The 15,578-nt window shown below is 37.0% G+C and overlaps 1 protein-coding gene across 3 annotated transcripts in view; it reads right to left on the bottom strand.

Annotated features, from left to right (window-relative positions):
- KIAA0825 (KIAA0825 ortholog) overlaps positions 1-15,578 on the bottom strand; it is a 192,860-nt gene that overhangs the window by 129,258 nt on the left and 48,024 nt on the right. For all 3 annotated transcript variants that reach the window (XM_039335690.1, XM_039335692.1, XM_039335691.1), the window contains 2 exons: positions 9,968-10,078; positions 7,589-7,728 (listed from right to left, as the gene is read on the bottom strand). In XM_039335690.1, coding sequence (XP_039191624.1) covers positions 7,589-7,728; positions 9,968-10,078 — 251 coding nt within the window. The remainder of the gene's footprint in view (positions 1-7,588; positions 7,729-9,967; positions 10,079-15,578) is intronic.

The following is a 15,578-nucleotide window of genomic DNA, read 5'->3' as shown; positions in this document are numbered from 1 at the left end:
AGAAAGTGTGTACGCATAGGAAATCCTTAACTCTTAAGTTACACTCAGTTTTCCCTTGTAGTCAATAGATGATAACATGCTAAAGAATCAGTGCCATTGGATTTGAACCTCCAACAAAAAGGAAGTCTAACACAATTTTAAAAATAAAGTAACTGCTAACCATTCTGTAAATTTAGAAAAATCTAGGCATTTAGCATGTCTAGATACATAAAATGGCAACATCCAATGCTGCAGCAGATTCTTGTCTCCTAAAAAATGTTTCTTATCACTGATTTAAAGGGATCAGATAATAGATGATGTAGCTGCCTGACACTCTTGTGAATTGCTATCAGTAAGAAGAGACAGCTCAGATAAATGAACAAACAGACTGGTATAAGGCACCTTAATATATCATTAGCGGATAGTAGTATGGTGAGCATAGAAAAGGGAAAACGTATCCTTTATTCTTTCACATTCTCCGATAATTTCTCTGTATAATAGATGAATTGTCTTCTCTGAACCCATAATTCTTAACATTTAGAAATAACTGCCTATAACTTATTCTCTCCACTATTGCCTGTTCACTTGAAACAAGAAATTTTTTTTTTTACCTTTCCAGGGCCATTTTCAGAGCTGGTAGAAGGGGCCACTTTCCCCCCTTGTTTTGGCCAATTCTATTACCTTATAGTTCTTTCTTTACCTTAGTTTAGGAGCGAAGATGCACAGATTTGAAATACTCTAAGATTGTACAATTACTATTTCTTCTACTCTGACTAGAAATATTATAAAAGGTAGAAGCAACAAGGGGAGGAGCCAAGGAAAGTCTATACACAAAGCTCGCACTAGGCTTTTTTAGAACTGCAGCAGATTTGGCAGGAAGCATTGGTCTAATGCTCATAGGTATGGTTAATGCTCATAGGTATGGTTCCAGTTAGTCTTGAATAAGCCTGCAATAAAAAAGGATTACCACAAAAAGGCATCAGTTGATGCAGATAGCCATTGCTTAATGACCCCAACTGGGAGGAGCAACTCCGCCGCTATGCAAAGCAGTCATTAAATGGGAAATCACATGATTGCAACTGTGCTTTCTAGCTGGAAAGAGACAAGACTAGCTAGTTTCACATCTCTAGTTTTGTTTGCTTCCTCCAATCTTTGGAAGGCTTGAGTGCCTGATTGCACACATTGAAAACAATGCAACTGCACCACAGGCCAAGGTTGGGAGCCACAAGTGAGTTATACAAATACCTTACTCTCTTGAAATCCCTTTGTCTCTATTGCTCTGCTCTGTGAGGGAGGCCAAGAGAAAAAAAACCAAGTAATTTTTATAGGCAATCTCTCCATTGCCTGATCATCTCCCACCGCTGGCATTATTGCATTGAGCAATACTTACTCCCTTGAAATCTCTTCCTTTCTAATCTCTCCACTGGGGGGGGGGCAATGAGAGGGTCAAGTAAAGGAGAGAATACCTTTTCAACCCCCCCTAAGCATAAAGACTGGAGAGAAAGGGATTGCAAGAGAGAAAGGAAGAAACAAGGTACAAGGCCAACTACATGGCATATCCTGCCATACATCAAAAACATTTCAGAAACTATAGAACGCAACTTCGGAGATCTGCAAGTGGACATTGCATACCACCCAGAGGCTACCATATGAGGACAAATTATGTATTGTAAAAATTGCTTGGAGGTGGGAGATACTTCCAATGTAATCTACCAAATCCCCTGTCCTACATAGTCACAGGATTGCCCCTGTGATTATGTAGGACAGACGGGAAGGAAGCTAATCACCAGATTGCAAGAACACAAGTGAGCATCAGATAAGGAGAACCAAATTCATTGGTAGCCTCATACTTCAATGAACAAGGACACACATTTAATTTTAAAGCTATTAAGATTGTTGGATGAGCAGGCACAAAAATAGCCAGGAAAGTGACTGAAGCTAGAAAACAGGCTCATCGTCAATCAACAGGAGTATTGATTTACCACCAGCCTCTCAAGTACTTAGAAGATGAGGGCTGGGCAGCACAAGCAAACAGCACCTAATGACTTAAACGCCAGCCATCAACACACCCCAATCTAAAAAGCCACTTACAACAGGCAGTATAAATACCACACTTTGCTAGAGAAAAGTTCTCTGAAGATGAGCTCCAGCAAAAGTCCAAAAGCTTGGAAGACAAAACCTCTGGTTCTGGTGACCGACTCAGACTGGATCATGCAACATTACCCCGGGATATATACATTCACCTTCATTTGTGAAAGTCTCCTATGTTCTAGTAAGAGCAATAGCAACAACGATATCCCACCATTCAAGTCAACTGCTTGTTCAACCAGTAATCATACCTTATTTGATTGGGAGAGTTAACAATTTTGGAAGATAAGTTCCAACTGAAGATAGAGGACAAGTTATAGCTTGAACTGGAAAATAAAATTAATTTCTAAATCCTAGATATGGATGTGGTGGTCAATAATTGCCTCAAGACTGCACGAACAATATCCATGTATGATCAACTGTTAATGGTTACATTAAAAGCCCTAACTTAAAAACTCTCATACAGAAAGTTATGTATACAACAATAGAAAGTCCCCCTGATTCATCAATGTCAACAGTGGGGCAATTCCACAAAGTGTTCTAAGGGAGCATCATACTGCTACTAAGAAGGCATGCATTTCTTCTAGCAAACTCAATGAGTGGCCAACTAGCCATGCTAAAATTACAAGGACAAGCCTTACCTTCAAATATGCCACATTTCCCTTAATGTTCTTGAGAATCAGGGTTTATCTGGGAAGGTTCCATAATACACTTTTTGTGTTTTCAAGGACATTGGTATTTTTTCCTTGTTGGAAGCTAGAAAGATAAAGCGGAATGGAAAGAGCATGCAAGATAAAAGCAAATGACTCTGCAAGACTGCTAGGCAACAATCAAGTATTCATAGTGGCCATTCTTATTCAAGGCCAAGCTTTAGCCAGAAAGGCTCTGCTGATAACATCAAAGCTGAGGCAATTCCTTCCCCATCATTCATAAAATATATCCTTAGTTAGACAATTAAAAAAACCTCATGGCCACCACAGTTATAAGCAGAACAATTAGGACTTGGTTCCTATAAAGCACAAAGAGCTATTAGAGGTATTGATGAGAATACTAGTTTTCCAGCTTGTAAAAGTAGAAGACCATTATGCCTAACCTGCATGCCCATTTGAATGATTCACAAATCAATATCCGTAAATTCATTATGTGCAAATGTCCACAGTATAATTACAAAGCAGAATGGGCTTAAATTGTGCTATTCATGTACAATTCCCCCAAATAGGGTTGAACTGTCTTCCCCAAATCTAGTCACTGCAGAACACCTTGGTGATAACAATAGCCCTTCCTTGGTGACTTTAAGGTAGTCTTCTACTTCTTGCTCCAATTTATCAGAGAACAATGCTATTTGTACCTCAGTTGCTGATGACTACATCCTGTTGAACTTGTTGTATCATCACAAATGCACCAGATGGACTGATTTTGTTAATGATTATAACTGACATACAGCTTACCTAAAATATGCTTAGATGTTTAGCTGCTTACTCATACATTTACCCAGTTGCCTGCTCTTCATAACAACTTCTATTTGCTCCCTACTGTGGCTTTACATGACTCTCTATCATCTACAGAGGAGATGACTAAGGAAAAAAAAAAACTCTGTAATGCTGCTGTCATGGAATATTGCATGTTAAGAGCCAAGGTCCCAGATTCACAAATTATTTTACAGTATTTGAAATCCTCTTATTTCAAGAGACTTGGAAATAGGTGACCACTATATAAATGGCTATAATTCCATATAGCCTCCTGCTGTTTGGGGGACTGGCTGTGTACATAATTGAAAGGTATTATATACACATACCGGTATAAGGAAAGGTATCATTTTACATAAAGCTAAACATAGTATCTCTCCTGGCTAGGTAGCTTTGGATGAAAATGGAATACTAGTATCCTGGATGAAAGCGGAAGATTATCTCTAGGATGCTGCTTTGTAGGGAAAGAGATGTTAACCATGCTACAGACTGAGATTGCGAGGTTTTTATTCCAATCCTAGTAATCAATAAATAGATGCAGAATCCAGGGAAAGGGCTTAGTTTTAGATATTAAATAAGAATGTCCTGTGGACATCTAATATATGGAGAGAAGATTCTAATGGCATAGTTGGGTAATGGGTAAAATTAAGAAATATTAAATATTAATTAATATGAGAATCAGATATCATCTTTATCATGAAGGTGATAATTTGCTATACTATATCTTTCTCATCATTCAAGAAAATAAAAGATCCCATCAAAATATACACTAGACCTGCTGGCCAAAGCAGGACCCACGAGTAAAAGCCACCTTAACATAAATGAAATCCTGATTTAAAAGGATTGTTGAGGAGTAAGAATGAGACAACCTTATATACTTGGCTTTATGGGAAGCAAACATCATATACCCCTTTAAGGAAATGTTTCATGAATGAATGAAAAGTAAAAAAAAGTAAAACAATCATTGCAATTCTGAAATGGCAATTAAGTCAATCTGTACTGACAAACATCCAAGCCCCAGGATCACAAAGAGAACAAATACAGAAATATCTATTATAAAAGACAAGGTTCTATGTTCAAAGATGTACTTCTCCCATTTTGCAACATAGAAAGAATAATGGCAACCTCAGAGCAGCCAATAATTTTGAAAACTGATGAGATGCAGGGATTGGAAGCCAGTATGGTCTATCGTTAGGAAGCCAGTATTCTGTGGACAGCAGCTACAATGACTAATGGCTGTTTACAAAGGAATGAAGAATATATTTGTCTAAGCAACCAGGGAATAACCAAATTGCATACTGATTCTTCCTGACAAAGTTAAGAACTGGGTGAAAAGTAGATACAGAGGGAGTGCACAAAGCAGGAGTTCTATATGATGCAGTAAAAAGGCAGCTCACGAGATGACAGACCTGCACAAAAACAATAGCAGCAGTTACTGTCCACCAATGCAAAAATATCAATTGCCGGACAATTCCGTATTATAAACATAGAACATGTTATCATATGGTATTTTCATTTGTCTGATATAAAGTCATATTTGAGAGGTAGTCTGCAACGTTTGTATCTGCTCCTGAAATATGAACTATTGTACACAAATACAGTGAGGAATGCACCAAAGTTGCAGAGACAAGTTTAGATAAAAATCACAAATATGTTCCATCTTGCTTACTGATATATTATGATACTGTTGCTCAAAAACTGAAGAACATGGTATGAAAGGCCAGTTCTGAAAAAACAAGACAGCAATTCTACAAACTACAATCAATTTTGTAAAATTAAGAGGCAAGTTTGTCACAAGGATTTCAGGAGATGGTTACCTGGAGAGGTTCGGGTAACACTCAGACCAATTGTTGAGGTATTCATAATGACTGGGTGGAATATTGGGCAGAGTATAAAGCAGCAGCAGACCGTAAACATGTGTCCAAATCTGAGAAACTCTCACACATTCCAACTTCCACACACATCTCAGATGACAGCTAGCAGCATATGAGAATGAAACCTAGGGAACTAGATAAGTAAGCAAAGCCTAGTGAATTGAGTCACCTGTGGAAAATACACTGAGAGCTAAAATTCTTCAAGGCAGAGATGCTGAACATGTAAGTAGCTAATAGCTACCTAAGACAGAATAAGAACAGGAAAGCAGGATGTCCACAAAGTCATCACAAGGATAGGAGAAAAGGACATAGAGTTTACAGTACATCTAGGAGAATATATACTGTATGGGCAACAGCTTTAAAGGTCAGAAGGTAATCAAATGTTTAAACTGACTTCAGTCTGCAATCACATGATTGCAATTTGGGCGCTTGGCAACTAACTCACATTTACATTGGTTGCAGCTTCTTATAGTCAATTTGTCACCTTTCAAATTGGAATTTCTTGATCTCTGTGAATGAATTCAAGCCATGAAAGTCCATGAATAGTCATTGTGCCGATAAAATAATGGTTAATAAAATGTTAGATTTTATTACTGTTTTGAACATTGTTGGGAACTGCATCTTTTCAGATGCTAAACTCTCACTTTCAAAGGACAAATATTCCGTTATGAGCTTGGGTTTCATGTGTTGATTTCATAAATGTAAGTAATTCATGTAAGCACATGTAAAGGATTCAGGTTAAATATATGGTTACCTTAATATTTTGTTCCATTCAATTACTGCTTATGAAGTACATACACTTTAGAGATAAAATACTTATAACTTCTAATTTATCTGGAAGAATATGAGCAATCATATTCCTTTTTTCCCAAAGGGAAAAGCTGCCAAACTATTCTAATGATTTTATCTTCAAAAAGAAGGCAGTTGTAAGTTAGGCTTTTTTCTTCCTAGCACTCTTCTTCCTTTCCAATATCTAGAGTCAAAAATAATTAGTACTGCTTCCTCCAGGAAATGTCCCCAACAAAAGAATTTGAAGAAAGATACAGAAAGAGAATGTAGATTTTTCATAAACATGATAAAGTGTGCTCAACTTCTTGGAGGTAAGCGGCTCTGAGGCTGGGCCCAGCTAAACATCTTCACGGATTGAAGATCTGTGTCACAGATAAATGTAAAGATAAAGATAAATATTGCTGCTGATGCGTGAGAGTAGGTGAGATGAGCAGCAGTCAAATAAATAAACAAGCAAGCAAGCAAACAAACAAACAACAGAAGACTTAGTCCAATGTACTTTTTTCATAAGACTTCTCTACATAGGATTTAAAATCTTCAAGGTAGAGAGAAAGGATTGATATCTTATCACTTAAACTAGGAAGGACAATAATGGTGTTTTAGAACCTCAGCGGATGAATCTAATTTTTTGAACCATTATTAGTAGTTAATAGTTAGAAGTTACTCCTCAGAACCTGTAAGAGTAATTCAGAACTAAGCAAGAAGAGGGCAAATAGCAAGGAAAAAAGAAATGAAAATACTACAAAAGTCTTTTTCATTATCAGTTCACATGCTAATATAACTATTGGAAGCAGTTGTTAAAATGAATTGGAGGATCTGAAGGCCTTGATATTACTTCAAAAATCTTTTAATGCCTTTATATTCAAGAAGGAGTAGGGTTGTGAGAAAAATCAGTTTTCAGATGATGGAACAGTTTAAGACAATTGAGACCTATGGAATGTCGCTTTGCAGCAGCCTGCTATTATTAGACCCACAGCGGTCTTTGAATCTCAAAATGCAAATGTTTCTTCTAACTAAGACCATTATTTTATGTAGATAAGAGTAAGAAGTAACTTGAGATTTATTACATTATTATTTATAAATATATATCTTATATCTTCTATTACATATGTATGCATGTGCCTGCATCATTTTTGCCTCATTCTGAAATGTATAAATATGCATCTCTTTGTCTGTAGGAGGGTCTTTCACAATAGTTTTAGAAGAGACCCCTCTAGGACGAACTGTCTAATAAACAATGCAGCTTCGATTATTTGTTGTTTTGATTCCACAATATCATAAAATCCTCCTATTAATATTCAATTAATTTAAAGGCTTAGGGTTAAAACTATGAAAAATATAATTATGTTTGCACATTTACATTATTAGAAACATGATAAAATCAATACTTACTAAAACTTCTCAGTAAAATTTTCACTAACAGGCAATCATGATGTAGCAGTGTTCGCAAAAGCAAGTTCCAGTTACAATATGGCTGGGATAATAGTAGCTTCAGATGACCCTGAGTTGTCATTTCCCCAGCTGATGGAGTTCTTTCAAAATGAAAAATACATACAGAATAATATATTTAATTTACCTGTGAAATTAATAGCCTTAAAGCATAGGTTAATGCTAATTTCTTTAAACTCTAATTCCTCAAAGTTTGCTGAATGCTTTCATGTCTGCTTACTATGAGGCTGTTGGGGGAAGGAATTACATTTATCTTAACTAGCTAAAAGCAGGTTAACATTTGCCCAATGAATAATAAATCTATAATGGTTACAAGGCAACCTCACTTATTGTCTTTATTGGTACTAATAATTCTCTTGTTTCATGAGACAAACATTGTTTTGATGCTTATATAAATAAGAAATCTTTTAGTAGAATTCAGTGTTATTTTTGTTTAGAATTATTGCCATAAATATTTGAAATGAAGTCTAAAGTCATAATTAAAGCAGAATTACAGCATAAATATATATTTAGTCATAGAAAGAAGTACTTATCGAAAATATCTATTTTCAGTATTAGAAGAAGCTATTAAAGACACGTGCTTAATAGACATCTGCCTCTACAATAAGAATGCTTCATGGAGCATATTTGGGAATATTTTATCTTTAGCTGCAGTATGTCCTGCAATATTGGATGAAGGCATATAGAAATTCTCTATAGTAAAACAAATAAATAAAGAGTTGCAATTTATTTAAACAAGGTTTATGTAAGAGAAATTCCCAATAGACTGATTTCCTGAGTAAATTCTTCTAACATAATGGAAAGAAGGAAAAATATATAATGGTTGGTTACAATTTTAAATGAACCTTTTTTGGCCTCGTTTTAGGCTTTTAATTTCTTGGTTAGAAATAAATTGTACTATATAATACAAAACTATTAACTGTAACCTTTTAGCATATCTTACAATTAAACATACAATTATCCTAACACATCATTCTGCATTGCACATTTGCAAAATATATTCAATACAAAGGCTATTTATTAGACAGCTGCTTCATATCACAATACATATTTTTTCATATGCCTTTATTTAGATATTAAGTAAATGAATAACTTAACATTATAACAATACCTAAACACCTATTCATAATTCAATACCTATCATAAAATACAATTTAACAGCAAATTGACCTTATATTTATTAATGTGAAAAGAGCAGGATCTTTGTAACATGGAGTTCATACAAACTTTTATTATAGCTAACCAAATGGAGTGTTACTTTCAAATATTTATCAATTGCTCTAGACTCTTAAAGCACAGTGCAAATTGAAATGTTCAGTCAGTCACTGTGTTAGTACTAGTTAAGCTACAGAAAACTTTTCCACTGCTCATATGGAGAAACATATGGTACTTCACCTTCCAAGCTCATATAGCCACAAATATAAGACTAGCCACTCCCACATAGAGCAGTCGATTAACCACATATAAAATATGACATGAATAAACAATTCTGGTAGGGAGGAAAATTGTGATTTGCATCCATCTGAATAAAACACTGTTGCAGTTGAAAACTAGCTCATAGTGCCACATACAAAGATTTCTGGCAGAATTAACATCTTCTATATACTCTTTACAAAATGATGATGATGATTTAGCTAAGCAGAATTACCTAATCCCAAATTGGGGCTTTATTAAATTACATAATATAATTATTGAGATTTTCTTTTAGAGCAATGCAATTGTATAAAGCAGAAGAGAAAAAAAACTAAAAATCACAACTAGAAAACATGAATAATAAAGCTAAACATCTTTTTTCTTTCATAATACAAATGAAAAAAAAATCTAGTATTTAATTAGAAATTAAAGATTATTAGGAAGGGACACAAAATATTGTTGAGAAGCCCAAACAGATTTTGAAATGAATGTGAGAGGACTTTGATCCAAAGTTAGAAAAGAAATGGCAGTACAGCTGGTAGCATATGTCTCATATGTAAATTGTTATTACACTTACTGAAACAGCAAGAAAATTATGCACTTGCTTTTAAACATGCCATTTTCTAAAAATACCAAACACGAACAAAGCAGTATATGTAAGCTTTAGTAGCTTTACCAATTCCCAAGATTGCTACTTTTTCAACGTTAAATCAAGTACAAAAAATAAATATAAAAACAATTGCTGTATAAAATTTGTCAAGAACAAGTTTTTAAAGAAACTAGACAATGAAATATATACTTTAATAAAATGCTTCAGAGTGGTATAATTCATTTCAATTTATCAGTGAAAGCAACAATATGGAACGCAGACATGGATTCAAGTCTTGTCTGTATTACAAAGATACTTACTTTAACAATGAAGAAGAAAACTCTGACATACCAGATAGCCAGTGCAATGGTTGGTAAACAGCTTGCTCCAAAATATCTGAAGACAAGTCATCAAAAATGCTTTGAACTGTTCTGAAAAAAAAAGCAATTCAAAATCATAATTTATCATATTCCTTTGAGAGGCAATGGAGAGAAAATAGGCAACAGCTTCATGTTTAATGGAAATATTTGGGCTTACTGCCATGGTATTGCATTTCAATTCACTTCACTGTCTCACTTTGCATGCTGTAGAACATCAGAGGATCAACCAAGGTAAATAATGGCTTTTATGGACCTCAGGGCCCTATAGAAAAAGATATAACACTTGTTGCATAAGGAGAACTCTGAGTGCAATTCTTACAGCCAGACTAAAGTGAAAGAAAAAAGACAGACCTGGCTCTGTTTTTTTTTTTTTTTTTTTGCTTCATTCTTTTCTCCCTCAATTACATTCCAGCTAGACTGATCAGGGAGTCCAGCAGCCAGACCAAATGATGAGGTGCATCCCAAAAAGGATACTTCTGTGTGATCAGAATTTAGCTAGTTACCAGTAGCAGGGACAGTGCTCAATGAGTAAATCAAGGGAGAGACTCTTTTAGGGAATTCACCTTCAATCTATACCCATCTCTAGTGCTTCACTGGCTCATCTGGTTTCATTTTCCTTCTCTGCTGATTGATAATGCATTACTTTAGTTAGTAGAAGTTCTTTATATATAATATATGCTATAGCAGCTGCCTCATGTCTCAAAGCTGGGGGAAGCATCTGTGAAAGTATCTGATATCAAGGAAAAATTCTTATTAGGATGGTGTTATTCTTCAGTATTATGTGACAAGGTGAGAAGCGATCTTGTAAGTTTCAGCACTGGTGTGAAATTATGAGTTGCCTAAATAATGATCTAATAGATGCCTCATAAAATTTAAATTGTTGAAAATCTCCTTAAATTACACATGGTATCAAGATTCATGTATTTGGACTATTTTTTTAAACTCACAAAAATACTTTTAATACTAAGATTTTTTTTTTTCAACAGGAAAGATACTGTATTTAGTATATGGGCTAAATAAAAAGTTTCCTTTTACTGAACCTGACTCCTGGTGACTTCATAGATGCCCCATTTGTTTTCTTTGAAATAATAAAGAAATACTGCAAAGTGAGTATTTTTGGCACAGTTATCTATCCTGTTTTCCAGTGTTCTGGGGTGTTGTTGTTGCTGTTGTTAATTGCGAAGTCGTGTCCGACCCATCGCGACCCCATGGGGGGTCCTCCAGGTTTTCCTGTCCTCTACCATCTTCTGGAGTCCATTTAAGTTCACACCTACTGCTTCAGTGACTCCATCCAGCCATCTCATTCTCTGTCGTCCCCTTCTTCTATTGCCCTCAATCTTTCCCAGCATTAGGCCCTTCTCCAGTGAGTCCTTCCTTCTCATTAGGTGGCCAAAGTATTTGAGTTTCAACTTCAGGATCTGGCCTTCTAAAGAGCAGTCGGGGTTGATCTCTTCTAGGACTGACCGGTTTGAACGCCTTGCAGTCCAAGGGACTCGCAGGAGTCTTCTCCAGCACCATAGTTCAAAGGCCTCAATTCTTTTGCAGTCAGCCTTTCTTATGGTCCAACTTTCACAGCCATACATTGCAACTGGAAAAACCATGGCCTGGACTATGCTGTCTAGATTTGCCATAGCTTTCCTCCCCAGGAGCAAGCGTCTTTTAATTTCTTGGCTGCAGTCCCCATCTGAGGTGATCTTGGAGCCCAGAAAAATAAAATCTGTCACTACCTCCATTTCTTCCCCATCTATTTGCCAGGAATTGAGAGGGCCGGATGCCATGATTTTGGTTTTCTTAATGTTGAGTTTCAAGCCAACTTTTGCACTCTCCTTCTTCACCCGCATCAAGAGGCTCTTTAGTTCCTCTTCACTTTCTGCCATTAGTGTGGTATCATCTGCATATCTTAGGTTGTTGATATTTCTCCCGGCAATCTTAATTCCAACTTTTGTTTCATCTAGCCCTGCCTTTCTCATGATGTGCTCTGCATATAAGTTAAATAGGCAGGGCGACAGTATACAGCCTTGCCGGACTCCTTTTCCAATTTTGAACCAATCAGTGGTTCCGTGTCCAGTTCTCACTGTTGCTTCTTGACTCGCATATAGGTTTCTCAAGAGACAAATGAGATGGTCTGGTACTCCCATCTCTTTAAGAACTTGCCACAATTTGTTGTGATCCACACAATCAAAGGCTTTTGCATAGTCAATGAAGCAGAAGTAGATGTTTTTCTGGAACTCCCTAGCTTTCTCCATGATCCAGCGTATGTTGGCAATTTGATCTCTAGTTCCTCTGCCTCTTCGAAATCCTGCCTGTACTTCTGGTAGTTCTCGATCCACATACTGCTGGAGTCTAGCTTGTAGGATTTTAAGCATAACTTTACTAGCATGTGAAATGAGTGCAATGGTGCGATAGTTTGAACATTCTTTGGCATTGCCTTTCTTTGGAATTGGAATGTAAACTGACCTTTTCCAATCCTGTGGCCACTGTTGAGTTTTCCAAATTTGCTGGCAAATTGAGTGTAGCACTTTTACTGCATCGTCTTTTAAGATTTTGAATAGCTCAGCTGGAATACTGTCACCTCCACTAGCTTTGTTGTTGCTCAGATTTTCTAAGGCCCATTTCACTTCACATTCTAGGATGTCTGGTTCGAGGTCAGTGACCATCTCATTGTGGTTATCTGGGATGTTAAGCTCATTTTTGTATAGTTCTTCTGTGTAGTTTTGCCATCTCTTCTTAATCTCTTCTGCCTCTGTTAGGTCTCTGCCATTTTGGTCCTTTATCATGCCCATCTTTGCATGAAACGTTCCCTTCATATCTCCAATTTTCTTGAAGAGATCTCTGGTCCTCCCTATTCTGTTGTTTTCTTCTATTTCTTTGCACTGTTCATTTAAGAAGGCATTCTTATCTCTTCTAGCTACTCTCTGGAATTCTGCATTCAATTGGGTGTATCTTTCTCTTTCTCCTTTGCCTTTCGCTTCCCTTCTTTCCTCAGCTATTTGCAAAGCTTCCTCAGACAGCCATTTTGCTTTCTTGCATTTCTTTTTCTTTGGGATGGTTTTAGTTGCTACCTCTTGTACAATGTTGCGAACTTCCATCCATAGTTCTTCAGGCACTCTGTCTATCAGATCTAATTCCTTAAATCTATTTGTCACCTCTACTGTATATTCATCAGGAATATGATTTAGTTCATACCTGAGTGGCCTAGTGCTTTTCCCTACTTTTTTCAATTTAAGCCTAAATTTTGCAACGAGAAGCTCATGATCTGAGCCACAGTCAGCTCCTGGTCTTGTTTTTACTGACTGTATAGAGCTTCTCCATCTTTGGCTGCAGAGCACATAGTCAATCTGATTTCTATGTTGACCGTCTGGTGATGTCCATGTCTAGAGCCGCCGGTTGTTGGAAAAGAGTGTTTGTTATGACCATCGTATTCTCTTGACAAATTCTATTAGCCTGTGCCCTGCTTCATTTTGTACTCCAAGGCCAAACTTGCCTGTTATTCCGGTTATCTTTTGGCTTCCTACCTTAGCATTCCAATCCCCCAGGATGATAAGGACATCATTTTTTGGTGTTAATTCTATAAGGTGCTGTAGGGCTTCATAGAACCGGTCAATTTCATCCTCTTCAGCACCAGTGGTTGGGGCATAGATTTGGACTAGTGTGATATTGAATGGTTTGCCTTGGATTCGAATTGAGATCATTCTGTCATTTTGGGGATTATATCCCAGTATTGCTTTTCCTATTCTTTTATTGACTATGAAGGCTACTCCATTTCTTCTGAGGGATTCTTGCCCACAGTAGTATACCTAATGGTCATCTGAGTTAAATTCACCCATTCCTGTCCATTTTAGTTCGCTGATTCCTAAGATGTCGATGTTCAGTCTTGTCATCTCTTTTTTGACTATGTCTAGTTTGCCTTGATTCATGGATCTTACATTCCAGGTTCCTATGGAGAAAAAATCTTTAAAGCATCGGACTTTCCTTTCACCACCAGATATATCCACAGCTGAGCGTCCTTTCGGCTTTGGCCCAGTCGCTTCATTCTTTCTGGCGCTACTAGTACTAGCCCTCTGCTCTTCCCCAGTAGCATATTGGACACCTTCCAACCTGAGGGGCTCATCTTCCAGCATCATATCTTTTTTCCTTTTAGTACTGTTCATGGGGTTTTCATGGCAAAGATACTGGAGTGGTTTGCCATTTCCTTCTCCAGTGGATCACATTTTGTCAGAACTCTCTGCTATAACCTGTCCGTCTTGGGTGGCCCTGCACGGCATAGCTTATAGCTTCATTGAGTTACGCAAGCCCCTTCGCCACGACAAGGCAGTAATCCATAAAGGGGGTTCTGGGATAAGGGGACTTAATCTTCTGAAAGAAATTATTTCGTAAATGAGAGACTGCAAAGTGAGCAGAATGGTGCAAAAATGGACAGCTGCTTAGAAACCCTAAGTTCCCTCATATTTGATGTGATACTAAAACAAGTGTTCCATCCGAAGTACAGGTAATCCTTGACTTACAACAGTCTATTTGGTGACCATTCAAAGTTACAATAACACTGAAAAAAATGACTTATGACCATTTTTCATAGTTATGACCATTGCAGCATCCTCATAGTCATCTGATCAACATTCAACCAATTGGCAATTGACTCATATTTATGACAGTTGCAGTATCCTGGGGTCATATGATCACCTTTTGTAACCTTCTAACAAGCCAAGTCAATGGGGAAGCCAGATTTACTTAACAACTATGTTACTAACTTAACAACTGCAGTAATTCACTTAACAAGTGTGACAAGAAAGGTCATAAAATGGGGCAAAACTCAATTAACAAATGTCTCACTTAACAATAGAAATTTTGGACTCAGTTGTGGTCATAAGTTAAGGACTATCTGTATTAGCAGACTGATATTTAAGCCAACTTTGGGGCACAGGGAACAGCTAAATGCTTCTCCACCAGAGAGAAAATGATTAGCTTTTCATTGAGAGGGAGTGGAAGTGGGGATGAGGTAATCTTGTCTTACCAGTCCCCTAATCATCTTTGTTGCTCTTCTCTGTACTCTTTCTAGAGTCTCAGCATCTTTTTACATCGTGGTGACCAAAACTGGATTCACTATTCCAAGGCCACACTTGGAATACTGCATCCAGTTTTGGTCACCATGATGTAAAAAGATGCTGAGACTCTAGAAAAAGTACAGAGAAGAGCAACAAAGATGATTAAGGGACTGAAGGCAAAAACATATAAGGAACGGTTGCTGGAATTGGGTATGTCTAGTTTAACAAAGAGAAGGACGAGTGGGGACATGATATCAGTGTTCCAATATCTTAGGGGCTGCCACAAAGAAGAGGGAGTCAAGCTATTCTCCAAGGTGCCTGAAGGCAGGACGAGAAGCAATGGATGAAAACTGATCAAGGAGAGAAGCAACTTAGAACTAAGGAGAAACTTCCTGACAGTTAGAACAATTAACCAATGGAACAACCTACCTCCAGAAGCGGTGAATGCTCCAACACTGGAAGTTTTTAAGAAGAGACTGGACAGCCATTTGTCTGAAATGGTATAGAGT

The sequence above is a fragment of the Crotalus tigris genome, unplaced genomic scaffold (assembly GCF_016545835.1).
Source record: "Crotalus tigris isolate CLP2741 ecotype Arizona unplaced genomic scaffold, ASM1654583v1 scf7180000017646.2482762, whole genome shotgun sequence".
In the NCBI taxonomy this organism is placed as follows: domain Eukaryota; kingdom Metazoa; phylum Chordata; class Lepidosauria; order Squamata; family Viperidae; genus Crotalus; species Crotalus tigris.
The sequence above is the reverse complement of the archived record's forward strand: the minus strand, read 5'-3'. Positions and strand labels throughout refer to the sequence as shown.